Source organism: Aphelocoma coerulescens, unplaced genomic scaffold (genome assembly GCF_041296385.1).
Source record: "Aphelocoma coerulescens isolate FSJ_1873_10779 unplaced genomic scaffold, UR_Acoe_1.0 HiC_scaffold_56, whole genome shotgun sequence".
Lineage (NCBI taxonomy): Eukaryota > Metazoa > Chordata > Aves > Passeriformes > Corvidae > Aphelocoma > Aphelocoma coerulescens.
In genome coordinates, this window is record NW_027183905.1 from 1,992,540 (window position 1) to 2,005,556 (window position 13,017).

At 56.0% G+C, this 13,017-nt stretch overlaps 1 protein-coding gene across 1 annotated transcript in view; it reads left to right on the plus strand.

The window, feature by feature from the left end:
* LOC138101927 (uncharacterized) overlaps positions 1 to 13,017 on the plus strand; it is a 958,962-nt gene that overhangs the window by 123,540 nt on the left and 822,405 nt on the right. Inside the window, 4 exon segments of the mRNA XM_068999675.1 lie at positions 2,213 to 2,931; positions 8,016 to 8,124; positions 8,126 to 8,210; positions 8,213 to 8,557. Coding sequence (XP_068855776.1) covers positions 2,213 to 2,931; positions 8,016 to 8,124; positions 8,126 to 8,210; positions 8,213 to 8,557 — 1,258 coding nt within the window.

Here is a 13,017-nt window from a genome sequence, read left to right on the forward strand (position 1 = left end):
GTGCCGAGGAGGGCAATGCCTGTGCCAGGTGCTTGTGGCCGCCGCCGTCCCCTGGGTGCTGGGGCCCCTTTGGGCCCTGCGGTTCATCCCTGGGGGGCTGTAGAAACTCTGCCATGGCCTTTGCCTTCACCTTGGCCTTTTGCTCATCCCTTCTTGCATTGCCCTGCTGAGCCTTTCTGGCCAAGTGCTGCAGGGGCTTCTTGTGCCTCCCCTGGAGCCCCCTCAGTGCCCGTGGGTGCTCATCCTCTGACAGCTGCTGAGCTTTCTGCAAAATCATTCGTTTCTCCAGTGACCCAAACAAGATCGATAAAAGAAAATCCTGATCCTTCCACATCCCGCAGCCTCCTGGGGGCCGGGGGCCACTGCCGGCCCTGCCCGGGGGGTGTTGGGGTCAGGCAGTGCCTGGTGCTGAGCCCCGGCTGCCCCACAGCCCCGGCCCTGCCCCACAGCTCCCCAGAGGCCCCCAGCCCGTGCTGCCCTGTCCTGCTGCTCCCCACCACAGAGAAACACCCTTATCCTGAGCTTCTTTGTTTCCCAGTCCTGGAATGCAGGGATACGGAAGATCTGGATCAGCTGGCAAATTTTGAGGATAAGATGGTGCTGAAGAGCATCCCAGTCCTCACTTTTTTCTCTTCCTCCTCTTTTCCATCTTCCTTTTTTTTTCTTACCACATAGATTCCTCCTGCTGCTGTTTGCCTTAACCATATTCCTGCACACTCCCTTCAACCAATGCCTTCCCAGCACACCAACACCATCTGTCCCCTGTTGCCGAGACCCCTTCTCAACTTCCCTTTTTACCCCTGCTGGGTGTCCATGTCCTTAATTACCTCAGGGAGAATGTGCAAACTGCCTCAACATTGTCCCCTTTTGATTAGGAAACGATGTCCATGGTTCTGTTCAGGCTTTGTTGTTGTTCTGGAAGTTGAGGGATTGAGCAGGAGCTTGGCTGAGCAGCAGTGTGTGTCAGTCAGTGCCATTTTGTGGAGCTGCTGGTTTGTGCTGTCACTTGCTTGTGTGCAAGTGCGTGTGGCTGTGTCCGAGCAGATTCAGAGCATGTGTTTGTAAGGAGGCGTTGGTGTTGTTGGTTCGCTGGGGGTGCCCGGTTTTCGGGACATCCCCCCTGGAGCAGGGTGTCCCCCCTTGGTGCAGGCGCGGCCCTCAGGCAGCGCTCAGCCAATCAGAAGGCGCGGCGCTGGTGACTCAGCAGTTGCCAGGCAGAGCCGCAGCGCCCGGCGCTCCCCAGCTGGAGCCCACGTGTGGCCCGGCCTTGGCGCCCCCCGCCAGGGGAATTTGGGGAGGTGGGAGGGGGGGAGCGCCAAGGCCGGGCCGGGCCGTGCTGTGCTGGCAGAAGTGGCTGCGGCGGGGGCCGAGTGCGGGCAGGAGCGGCCGAGAGCCCAGCGCTGCCCCAGCCCGAGCTGCCGCAGCTGCATCGCTGCTCGTGCTGTGGGATCCGAGAGCTCTGGGGGGCAGAGCGAGCCAGGGGTGGGTGCTGGGCCCGGGGGGAGGAGGAGAAAGGCTGGAGGAGCAGGGCTGGAGACCAGAATGGTGAAACGATGGCCGTGGGAGCAGCAGGTGGGATTCTGCAGGAGACGGAGTAGTGGGAGAAAGAGTGTGAGGAAGAGTAGGGATACAGGAGGAGGAGCAGGAGGAGGAAGAGGAGGCACCGCAAGGTTCCAGCACTCGCTGTATCTGCAGCCTCCCCCCAGCCCCAGGAGCGTTGCCTCCCTCATCCAGCAGGTGAGCAGGGAGGGGGATCCACGATTTTCCGGGGGGTGAATCTTGGTGTTTCTGAGGTTTCTCAGGCTCCACATTGGTGCTTTGGTGTTTTATGGGGGCTGAATGTTTGGATTTTGGAGGGTGTTTTATCTGAATCTTGATGTTTTGGGAGTTTTGGGTCTGCGTCTTGATGTTTAGGGGCATTTTGGTCTGAATCTTGGTGTTTTGGAGGTTTTTACAGACACAGGATGCGTGGCGATGGACCAGGGCAGGAGGAGCCCCCAGACCAACGCGCTCACCCCTTGTTTCTTCCCCAATCCAGGATTTGTCATTCCCACGGCGTGGCCGGATGGAGGAGGAGGAAAAACCTCGGAGATGCCACACGAGGAGGGGCTCCAAACGCCGCCCCCATAGATCCAAGGAGGAAAGAGCCCCCCTGTGCCAGGAAGGCGGCCGGAGACCTAGGGGGAGCTCGGCGCTGGGGGAGAAGCCTCAGGGTGGGGAGAAGCCCCACAAGTGCTTGGAATGTGGGAAGGGCTTCAGCTACAAATCCCATCTGAGGGTACACCAGAGGATCCACACTGGGGAGAGGCCCTATCCGTGCTTGGAGTGTGGGAAGAACTTCGGGTGGAGCTCCAGCCTGAGGGTGCACCAGCGCATCCACACTGGGGAGAGGCCCTATGAGTGTTCTGAGTGTGGGAAGAGGTTTCCAACCAGCTCCGATCTCCTCAAACATCAGCGCATTCACACGGATGAGAGGCCCTTCCGCTGCCCCGACTGCAGGAAGGGCTTCAAACGCAACTCCCACCTCATCAGGCACCGGCGCATCCACACTGGGGAAAGGCCCTACGAGTGTCCCCAGTGTGGGGAGAGCTTCAGGCAGAGTTCCAGCCTGTGGACACACCAGCTCATCCACACCGGGGAGCGGCCCTATGAGTGTTCTGAGTGTGGGAAGAGGTTTCAGACCAGCTCCGATCTCCTCAGACATCAGCGCATTCACACGGATGAGAGGCCCTTCCGCTGCCCCGACTGCAAGAAGGGCTTCCAACGCAACTCCACCCTCACCCTCCACCGTCGCATCCACACCGGGGAGAGGCCCTATGAGTGTCCCCAGTGTGGGCAGAGCTTCTCACATAGCTCTGCCTTGACCCGACACCAACGGAGGCACCGCTAAGGGAAGCCCTGCGAGTGCCCCGAGTGCGGGAAGAGTTTCGTGCGCTGCTCCAGCTCCATCCCCCGTGGGAGGATCGGTGTTGGATGATCCCCAGTGACCCCCGTGGGGCAGAGCCCTGGTGACCCCCGTTCCGGGTGATCCGCGCTGGGTGGGGGGAAGGGGTTGGAGAGATTTCTTTGCCTTCTCCTTGTGCTGCTGGGATTTGGTTGGGAATAAATTCCCTCCCTGTGCCCAGGCTGGCTCTGTTGTGCCCGTTCTGGTGCTCTAACACTGTCCTCATCATTAATTGTGTTCTTCCCTGATGAGGGAGACGTTCAGATTTTTTCTAGGAGAAAGAACAAGGCAAATGTGACTTCATGCTTCTCAGCCTCTTGGTAGGTGTTTATTAATTGTTATCTAAGGAGTACAAGCCCCTGGCATGGCTTAGACATAGCACAGAGCAGACAATGCAGCAAGAAGACAACTTATCAAGATTTCACAGCCTTTTTACAGGTAAATTACCCAATGAAAGCTTAAAACACAAGATATTTTCACTTTTTTACCCATGTCCAACAAGTTCCTAAATCATGTAGGCAGGAGCTGTGGAATTCTGTATCCAATCATCCCAAACCACTATTGCTGCAAAATATGGAGTTAGTGAAGAAGGAGAAAAAAGCTTTTAACTACAACTTATTCTGCATTTTGAGGTTTTCTACTTGTCTCGGTTTGAAAGACAGGTGTCACTAAGGAAGGCAGAAACCTCCCTTGAAGTGGCAGATATAACCCCTTTCCCTCTGAGTTACTATGATTTTGAAATCAAGGGTCTTTAGGCAAAGATGTGGGAAATAGGAATAACAGTTCTTTACTATATATATATATATATATATAACCAGTCAAACAAAACAACGACAACTATGGCAGTAACAGCAAACAATCCCAAACCCAGTCCCAGCCTTCTCGGCTGTCAGGCCCTTTCCCCTCGGGTGCAGTTCCGCTCGCAGCCGGCAGGGGCGCTGGCGGCTCCCGGTGAGCAGGGCAGGTGCGATGGTTCCCCCGCGGCTGCAGGGGGCGCTCCAGAGCGAGCTCGGGGAGCACGCGGCAATGGTGGCCTGGGATCCCGGGAAGGGATGGAACAAAGGAGCTTCACAAACCCCCTGGGCAGCCGATCCTGGACTCCCAGAACAACAGGCTGGAATGGCAGGCACAAACACAAATCCCGGGTGGCAGACGAGATGTATCCAAAAGGGGAAACCCCCCCCCCCGGGGCTCCAGGCAGGCAGGGTGAGCAGGGCTACAGCGTAGCGAAGGCTTGAAGCAGCAGCAGGGCAGGGCGGCCACAGCCCAGCCTCCAGCAGGGCAGGGAAATCAGCTTTGGGGTCCCCGGAGTTGTTTCCAGCAGAAAGGAAAGACGCCGAAAACGGGAACCAGCAGCTCCTTTCTCTGCAGCCTCTCCCTCCAGACGCTGAGAACGACCTGAACTCCCAGCCAGGTGAGAACAAAAGCTTGGACAGGCCCTTTTGTCTTTCTTAAGTATGGCTATCTTCTCTCAAGTATGGCCATTTATCTCCTAGCAACATGCTATGGGAAAAAATTCCTTTAACAGAAAAAAAACTGGGACTAAACTAAAACCCGAACACTACTTCTATCTATTTACTATGCAAATAGACCTAAAAAGTAAATTTTTCACCCTGTGCTAATATCACACAGTATTCTGTCACCTAATTCACACCATTGCAGATTCAAATTCTTCCCAGAGGCTAGGCAAATTTTCCCATGGACAAAGGTCAAAGCCAGTACTGTCCAGGGGGGTAAAACCTTTCAAAACAGGCAGAGAAGTATTCTCTGCATTCTAGGTTCCCATACATTTGATGACTCATGTTTTTTTTTTCCCTTTGCTTTCTGCCAGGTAGGAGCAGCTGTGTACTTGGTAATCAGCTTACTCTGCCTTTGCTTAACCACTGCGCTCTCGCTGTGTTCTGGCTGAGGGGGGAAATGCTGCATTTTTCTGCTGTTTGTTTTCTGTGTTCAGTCTACAAAAGCCAGTTTTACCAAGCCCTTGAAACAGCCAGAATATTTAAATAGAGCATCGAAGTAAAAGGAGGGCTGTAGAGCTGCTGTAAATAATCCTTTCCTCCCCCCACCCCCGTGGTCACTTTCTCTGAACATGGTAGTTCTGGACAGTATTGTAAGAGCACAGAGGCAACAAAAGCAGGTGGTTACTGTAGTTTCAGTAAATGAAGCCAGTTTTACTTGGCTGAAGGTGTTTTCTAATTTCTGTCCTCTTGCCTGATATTCATGAAGGGCCTTTCTGAGCGCATTGAAGTCCTGACTGTTTTCATGTAACATTTGATCTCTTTTACCTATAAAAGCACAGGGACCATCTCTGATGTTTTTAAGTACATCCTTAAGCCCAGGGTTTTATTGCCACTGTGGCTGACTCAGATCTGTGGAGGAGCACAAGCACTTTCCTTATGCTTTGTCCAGAGAAGCTGGGGCTGCCCCCGGATCCCTGGCAGTGTCCACAGCCAGGCTGGGTGGGGCTGGGAGCAGCCTGGGGTAGTGGGAGGTGTCCCTGCCCAGGGCAGGGGTGGCACTGGATGGGCTTTAAGGTCCCCCCAGCCCAGTGCATGATTCTGTAATTCAGTGATCAACAGAACCTGTGGCTGTGGGCAGAGCTGGGTTCACTTGAAGTTCAGGAAACAAAGCAGCAGGCACAGCTTCCTCGTGCCCAGCTGGGGCTGTGCTGCGGGAAATTTAACGGGAATTGCGGAGGAAGAGATTCGATGCCATTTCCAGGGAGCTGCAGTATGTCTGTGGTCATGTGGGGGTGTTACAGCGGGGAATACTGTAACAAGTATATATCAAACCAGGAGTCCCATGGAAAGGAAATATATCTGGACAGATTCATGGTAGATGTTTCAGAGAGATGTTTATTTCTCCAGCCGCATGGCTGGGGCTCTGCTCAGGAACTGCTGCAGTCACGGGACCCCGGGACCTTTGCTCATCCCGGGGAACACAAACCAACCAATGGGGAACGAGGCTGACCAGGGGCAGGGAAACCCCATGCCTCCACCCCCAGGGCCCCTCCCCCCAGGGCCCCATGGCAGGGGGGGGAGACCCCAACATCTCACCCGTTTTATTTTAATAAAATGAGAATGAAAACAACTGGATAAACATAACAGAAACAGTTTCAAAACAAAACAAGCCACTCTCCTGAGTCTTTAAATGTCCAAACAGATTCTCTGGAACATCTTACGGCTGACAGAAGGGAGACAGAACGCTCTGAGCATGCTTTGTGGGGAAACTGAGGCAGGAGAGGGCTTGATTTCTTCCCTCCCCCTTTTCATCCCCCCATCGGCATTGAAGAGGAATTGTAAGGAAATGGAACTGTATAAGGAAGCCATGGGGTGAAAAACGGATTAGGAATAAACTGGGGATAGGGTAAACTTAGGAAAGGGTTCATATTGGGTATAGGGTAAAAGGGGAAATTAGGCTGCGGGTAGGGAAATTGCTGGGATGGATATTGTTTATAATTTTGTGCATAACGGCTGCCTTTGACAGGAATACCCCCAGGCCCAGTAACATTCGCTGCTTGTAAACCCTTCTTTCCTTGCACTATATCAAACTGTACAACTTCCCCATCTCCTACACTTTGCAGGTAATTTTTAGGGTTATTCCTTTTAATGGCAGTTCTACGGATGAATAAGTCTTCCCCTGTATCATCTCGTGTTATAAATCCATAGTTGTTTTTTACATCGTACCATTTCACAGTTCCTGTGACTTTCGTTGCTAAAACTTCTCCTATCACGTGCTTACGTGTTTGTCGTGGGTGCCGGTCCCGCGTGGCTGCTGCCTCGCCGACTCCAATGTCTTGGCCAGGGCCTCGCGTTGCGGCCGCTCTGTGTCGTCCGAGCGGCGCTGCTCCGGCGCATGTCTGGGCTCTGCGCGACCCCGCGCTGCCATCGCCGCTGGCTCCGTGGCCTGTGAGTGGTTCCACTCCACAAACTCCACGCTGCTTCGAGAGCGGCCCCGTTTCGGCTCGGCGCTGCACTGCGCGGCTTCTCGTGTCACTGTGGAAACCGCCACTTCCCCCTCCACAGGGCTCTCCGAGCCGTGTGCTCAGAGCGGCCCACCACGCCGAGCCCCGGTTCCTGGCTGCTTGTGGCCCACGGCACCCACGGCGCCTGCGGCGTCGCTCCCTCACTCGCGGCCGCGTGGCCAGGGACCCTGAGACAGGGATGGGGTCTGCGATAAGGCGCGCGCTCCCGAGGGGGCCGGGCGCATCCAGCACAGGCACCTCTGCTGGCACGGCTGCAGTCAGGCGCTCCCAGGGTGGCTGCCACCAGGTCTCGGCCACGGGAGAAGTATGATCTTCTGCTTTAGGGGTAATGGGACCATACAAATGCTCTTCAAGAGCGTCCCTGATTATAAGGTATGCACGGAAAGCTTCGCTTTGATCCCATACCTTATCCCAGATCTCGTTCCAGAAACACCCCTCACAAGATTCAGGAGGTTCGATATCAAAAAGTAAGTCTCGAGAAATATAGGGGAACCTTTTGAAAAGCCACGTAAAGAAGTGTTCTACATCTCCCGGTTGCATTACTTTTTTGTTTTGTTGTTCAAGGATTCCTTTTACTTCTAGATACATTTTTTTCTGTGGCTCAGAGAGCCCCATTTCCCACGATTCTTCCATAGTCCAGAGAGAATATCCAAACCAAGATGAGAAGAGAGAGGCCTAGAGTTGTTTTTTACTCATGAATTTCCTCAGGGATCGGTGTCTTGCCCGCATTCTTCCACCAGGGGCTGAATGTTTATCTTTTGGAGGGGTTTTTTTCTGAATCTTGATTTTTTGGAAGTTTTGTGTCTGTGTCTTGATGTTTGTGGGACTTTTGGGCTGAATCTTGGTGGTTTTGAGGTCTTAACAGACACAAGATGCCCGGTGATGGACTTGGGCAGGAGGAACCCCCAGCCATGGCGCTCACCCATTGTTTTTCCCCCCAGACTAGGATTTGTCATTCCCAAGGCGTGGCTGGATGGAGGAGGAGGAAAAGCCCCGGAGATGCCGCATGAGGAGGAGGGGCTGCAAACGCAGCCCAGAGAGATCCAAGGAGGAAAGAGCTGCCCTGGGCCAGGAAGGCGGCCGGAGATCCAGGCAGAGCTCAGAGCTGGGGGAGAAGCCTCAGGGTGGGGAGAAGCCCCACAAGTGCTTGGAATGTGGGAAGGGCTTCAGCTACAAATCCCATCTGAGGGTACACAAGGAGGATCCACACTGGGGAAAAGCCCTATGAGTGTGGGGAATGTGGGAAGAGCTTCACTAGCAGCTCCGAGCTGATCCAGCACCAATGATCCACACTGGGGCAAGGCCCTATGAGTGCTTGCAGTGCGGGAAGAGCTTGGGGTGGAGCTCCACCCTGAGGGCACACCAGCGTATCCACACTGGGGAGAGGCCCTACGAGTGTTCTGAGTGTGGGAAGAGGTTTCAGACCAGCTCCGATCTCCTCAGACATCAGCGCATTCACACGGATGAGAGGCCCTTCCGCTGCTCCGACTGTGGGAAGGGCTTCAAACGCAACGCCCACCTCATCTCCCACTGGCGCATCCACACTGGGGAGAGGCCCTACGAGTGTCCCCAGTGTGGGAAGAGCTTCTCACACAGCTCCACCTTGACCCAACACCAATGGAGGCACCACTAAGGGAAGCCCTGCGAGTGCCCCGAGCGCGGGAAGAGCTTCGTGCACTGCTCCAGCTCCATCCCCCGTGGGAGGATCGGCATTGGATGATCCCCAGTGACCCCTGTGGGGCAGAGCCCTGGTGACCCCCGTTCCGGGTGATCCGCGCTGGGTAGGGGGAAGGTGTTGGAGAGATTTCTTTGCCTTCTCCTTGTGCTGCTGGGATTTGGTTGGGAATAAATTCCCTCCCTGAGCCCAGGCTGGCTCTGTTGTGCCGGTGCTCGGGGCAGGATCTCTCCCAGTCCTTCTCTCAGCTCCTGGACCTTTCCTTGTATTTCCTGTCCCTGTGCAGTAGCAGAGGGCAGGGACAGAGCAGTTTTGGTGTCTCCCGGCATCCAGTAAAGGCCAGCTTAGTCCTGGGCATTGTGAGGGGCTTGTGGGGGTCCTCCGTTTGCTTATTTAAACCATACGGAAACGGGGGAATTCCTTTTGTTCCAGCTCTCCTGCCGGAAGGTGGGGGGGCCTTGGAGGCTCCGGGCCCCGCCGGGTCAGGGCCCCTGCACCCCCTCCTTTCCCAACGCCGCAGCACAGACCCTGTGTCACTGCTGGGGGGGAACTGTCCCAGAGCCGCAGGCAGCTAAAGCCAGCCATGGAGTGCCACACAGCTAAACCCATCCGGCGCGGCTCCCTGGCACCGGCGGGTCCCTCTCCTCTCCACGCGGGGCCGGCGGAGCCAGCGGGAGCCGGCGGAGCCTCCTGTCTGCAGCCAGCACACTCCGCGCTGAACTGAAGAGGACACCACGCAGCCAGCAGCACAAAGGGAGCCAGGCTTTCTCCACCGTAGAGCCCGAACAAGAACACTCTTCAACGTGGCGGCTTCGGAGCCAGAGAGAAGAGAAAGTGAGTCCTGTGGGACGGAGCTGGAAATGGCGACGGGAGAAAAGAGGGCGGGGCCGCGATTCTCGTGCGCAGCTTAAAAAACTTCCTGCAGGCCGTGGTAAGAAACTGTAATATCACAAACTGTTTGGCTCTTTGATCCATTTGGAGTACATGGAGGGATGGAAAGTTCACCCGTGACCCATGAAACTTATGAAAAGTGCCTGTGCCAGGCTATATAGAAGTATTGAGAGGCTTTTAGAGACCTCCTGTCACAAAAAACAAACAAACAACCCTTTGTGTTCAGGCCAAAGTAATTCATCCTTACAAAGACTAATAACCCCATGTGAAGGCCCATGTCTGGCAGTGTGAAGGAATTGTGAGATTTTTCAGGGCAGAGATGTTTTACACCACAGCAGATTGTTTCTTTCCGGGCGGGTCTGCTGTTGGTGGCACTTTGGGAACCACGTGATGCAGAAGAAAACCCTTTTTTCCTTAAGCATAACAAAGAGACTCTTCAAGAACTGCAACACTGACTAAAATCCCATGTTCTGCTTCCTTTGTGCAAGTTGGGTAAAAGGAGGGAAGTGCTGGAAGAGAGGGGAGGTTTGCTTTAATTTCTTGTTATTTCCTTTTACTTTTAATTCTGTTGGTAATAAACCTTTTCTTTGTACAGCAACTGTTTAAGTTTGAACCTGTTCTGCCTCGCAGCTCTCTAGTTTTCCTCAATATTTTCTTATTTTCCCCTTATGAAAAAAACAGATTTTGTGTGCTTGACGCTCAGCTGCGTCAAACCACGACAGGCAGAGCCCTGGTGCCCCCCGTCTGAGTGATCCATGTTTGGATCCAGTCTCCTGGGTTTGCATGGCCAGGCTTTGGAAATAGGGGGCCTCCAGGGGTGGCTTCCTTGAGCAGCTTCCAGAAGCTTCCCCCGTGTCCGGCTCCTGTTCCGCCCCGCCCCTGAAGGCGAGGGTAACCCAGGGTCTGGTTCATGGCTCCCCTGGGGCAGATGAGAGTGAAACAACAGTGAAAGATCTGTGTTTATAAATATATCTCTGTAGGGTTTATTTCAGAACAGTTTGGTTGCTGTGTGAAGGGGGTTTGGAGCCCTTTTGGTTACCATCTCCAGTAATATTAAAAGCATAAAAGTAACACTTAGGAAACGTGTAAGGGCAAAGAAAGTATGAGAGTAGAAGGATACAGAGTCAGCAGCCCTGGATCAGCAACAAAACTTTTGGATTTGGTTGTTCCAATGTCGCTGTCCTTGGTGTAAGTGATGGTCCCAGGCTGGATCCCGTGGGGGCTGGGGAAGCCCCGGAAACTCCAAGTTCGGTGGGTTAATACAGGTTCAGGTTTGGGTGAACACCCAGGTACCTCCCGCGGGAGAGTTTTGCAGTGTCCGATGTCACACTGTGGATCCCGGGGCACTCTGGGGGCTCTGATGGTTTATGGCCCCTTCTAAGACATGGCCCTGCCCCTCCTGGCAGCGCAGCTGAGCCAGGCATGGCCCATGCGAAGGGATGGCAACCTCCAGCCCTCTGTGTGCATGTCCCGGGCCTGGCCCGGGTGGGTTCCCAGAGCTGGGCCAGTTGTGTAAGGGAGGGCGCTGCCCTGCTCCCAAGCCCTGTCCCACCTGGCCAGATCTGCTTCCCATCGGCCTCTGCCCTTCCCTGGCTCCAGGCCCGGCTCGGCCCCTCCGGGCTGGGTGTTCCCCCCCTGTGCCCCCGGGCGCTCCCTGTGGCCACGGCCAGCAAAGGCCCCGCTGCTGCTGCCGGTGGCCAATGGTTTGAGCCACTAACCCGGAACATTTCAGTCCCTCACAGCTCTGCACCCCAAAAGCCGAGAGGGATCGAAGGCGCCTCAAAGCGACTCCATCCCACTGCAAACGGCTCAATTCCACCTCAAAACAACTCCATCCCACCTCCAAATTTTGGGGTATCCCCTGTGCCCAAACTGCTCCCAGTTGTAGATGTTCATGTCCATGAACTTCACCCAGTTGTTGTCATCAAGGAAGTGCCAGTGGGCTTTTCCCCAGGAATGGAACACACCTGTGTGGGAGACAGGTCAGGGGGTGCCCCCCTCCAGCAGCCCCCAGCACCCCACAGCAGGTTGGGAGCTCAAGGGACCCCCCTGGACACCCCTTTCCCACCCCTCTCTGCCCCACGGCCGCCTCAGCACCAGCTGCTGGGTGGGGAGGAACCCCCCATGAGACCCCCAGGGAGGGACAGGGGTTTGGGGACCCCCCCGTGAGGTTCTGCCCCCCCGAGAGCCCCAGGGAACTGCTCAAGAGATCAAGTGATGGGGAAATGAAGGGATTCTCATGGGAAGTCCTTTCCCGCTGTGCCCCTATCCCTTATCCCCCTCTCAGACACCTTTCCCATCGTCCCCCCACCTCTCCCCACCCCACCCCCCCGCCTGCAGCCGGGGGCTCCCAGCACCCAGAGCAGGGTGACACGGGGGGGACACACGGGGGTTCCAATTCCCGATCCATCCCAGGGCCGGTTCTGCCCCCCCAGTCTCGGCCCCCCTGTGGGGTTCCCCAGAGTCCCTCCCCAGTGCCCCCAATGAACGGGACCGGGCCTTACTGGGAACACTGGGAGCAGCCGGGTGGGGGCAGAGTGACAGCGGGGCTGGGGGGACACACGACCCCCCCGAAAATCAGCGCGGGGATGGAGCGGGGGGCACCGGCCGGGCCCGAGGCCACGGGGAGGGGCTGCGGCCGCCGGCGGCTCAGGAGCTCTGTGGGCAGAGAAAAGGGGGTGACATCGGGCTGGGGATCCCGGGGGGGGCACACACGCTCTGGGGGAGGGGGGATGCGATCCCCGGGACCCCCCGTCACCTCCTCGAGCAAGTGAAAGCCGAGCCCCAGCGCCAGGAAGATGAAGCCCAACACAAAGTCCCCGATCCCCATCCGAATCTTGCTGCGGGCAGTGTCCACTGGCATCTCTGGGGGGTCCACAGGGGTCAGGACCTCTCAAAAAACCCCCCAGAGAGCCATCAGGACCCCCTAAACCCCTCTTTTTTTCATCCCCAATCTGTCCAGAACGCTGTTAAACCTTCTAGCACATGCCAAACCCACTCTCATCTCCTCCAGGAGTCCACAAACCCCATCCCAGTTGCTCCCTGCCCTGCGAGAGTCTCCCAAACCCTCTCCCAGTCCCTTTGCCACGGTTAAAAAGAAGGGTGGCTCTTGATGGAATGCCCAACACCGAAAAACAGGACAAGAGATCGGCCTAGAAGCATAGACAGCTTCGGGTTGGGGTGTTCTGAGAGAAGTGAGCTGCCCTCGTGAGAGGGGAGTGGATTGAGAGCACTGGGGAGGCACTGGGAGGGCACTGGGAGCGACTGGGAATGGAGCGCGCGGCACTGGGAGGCCGAGTCCAGCACGGGGCACTCGGCGCTGCGGGTCTGCCTGGCAACTGATGAGTCATCAGAGAGACGCGCTCTGATTGGCTGAGGGGCGTCAGCGCCACGCAGGGCTGCGATGGACACGCGCGGGGGCACTGGGAGAGACTGGGATGGACTGGGAGAGACTGGGAGAGACTGGGAGAGACTGGGATGGACTGGGACACCTCAGGGGAAGCTGGAAGGACAAGAGGCCCC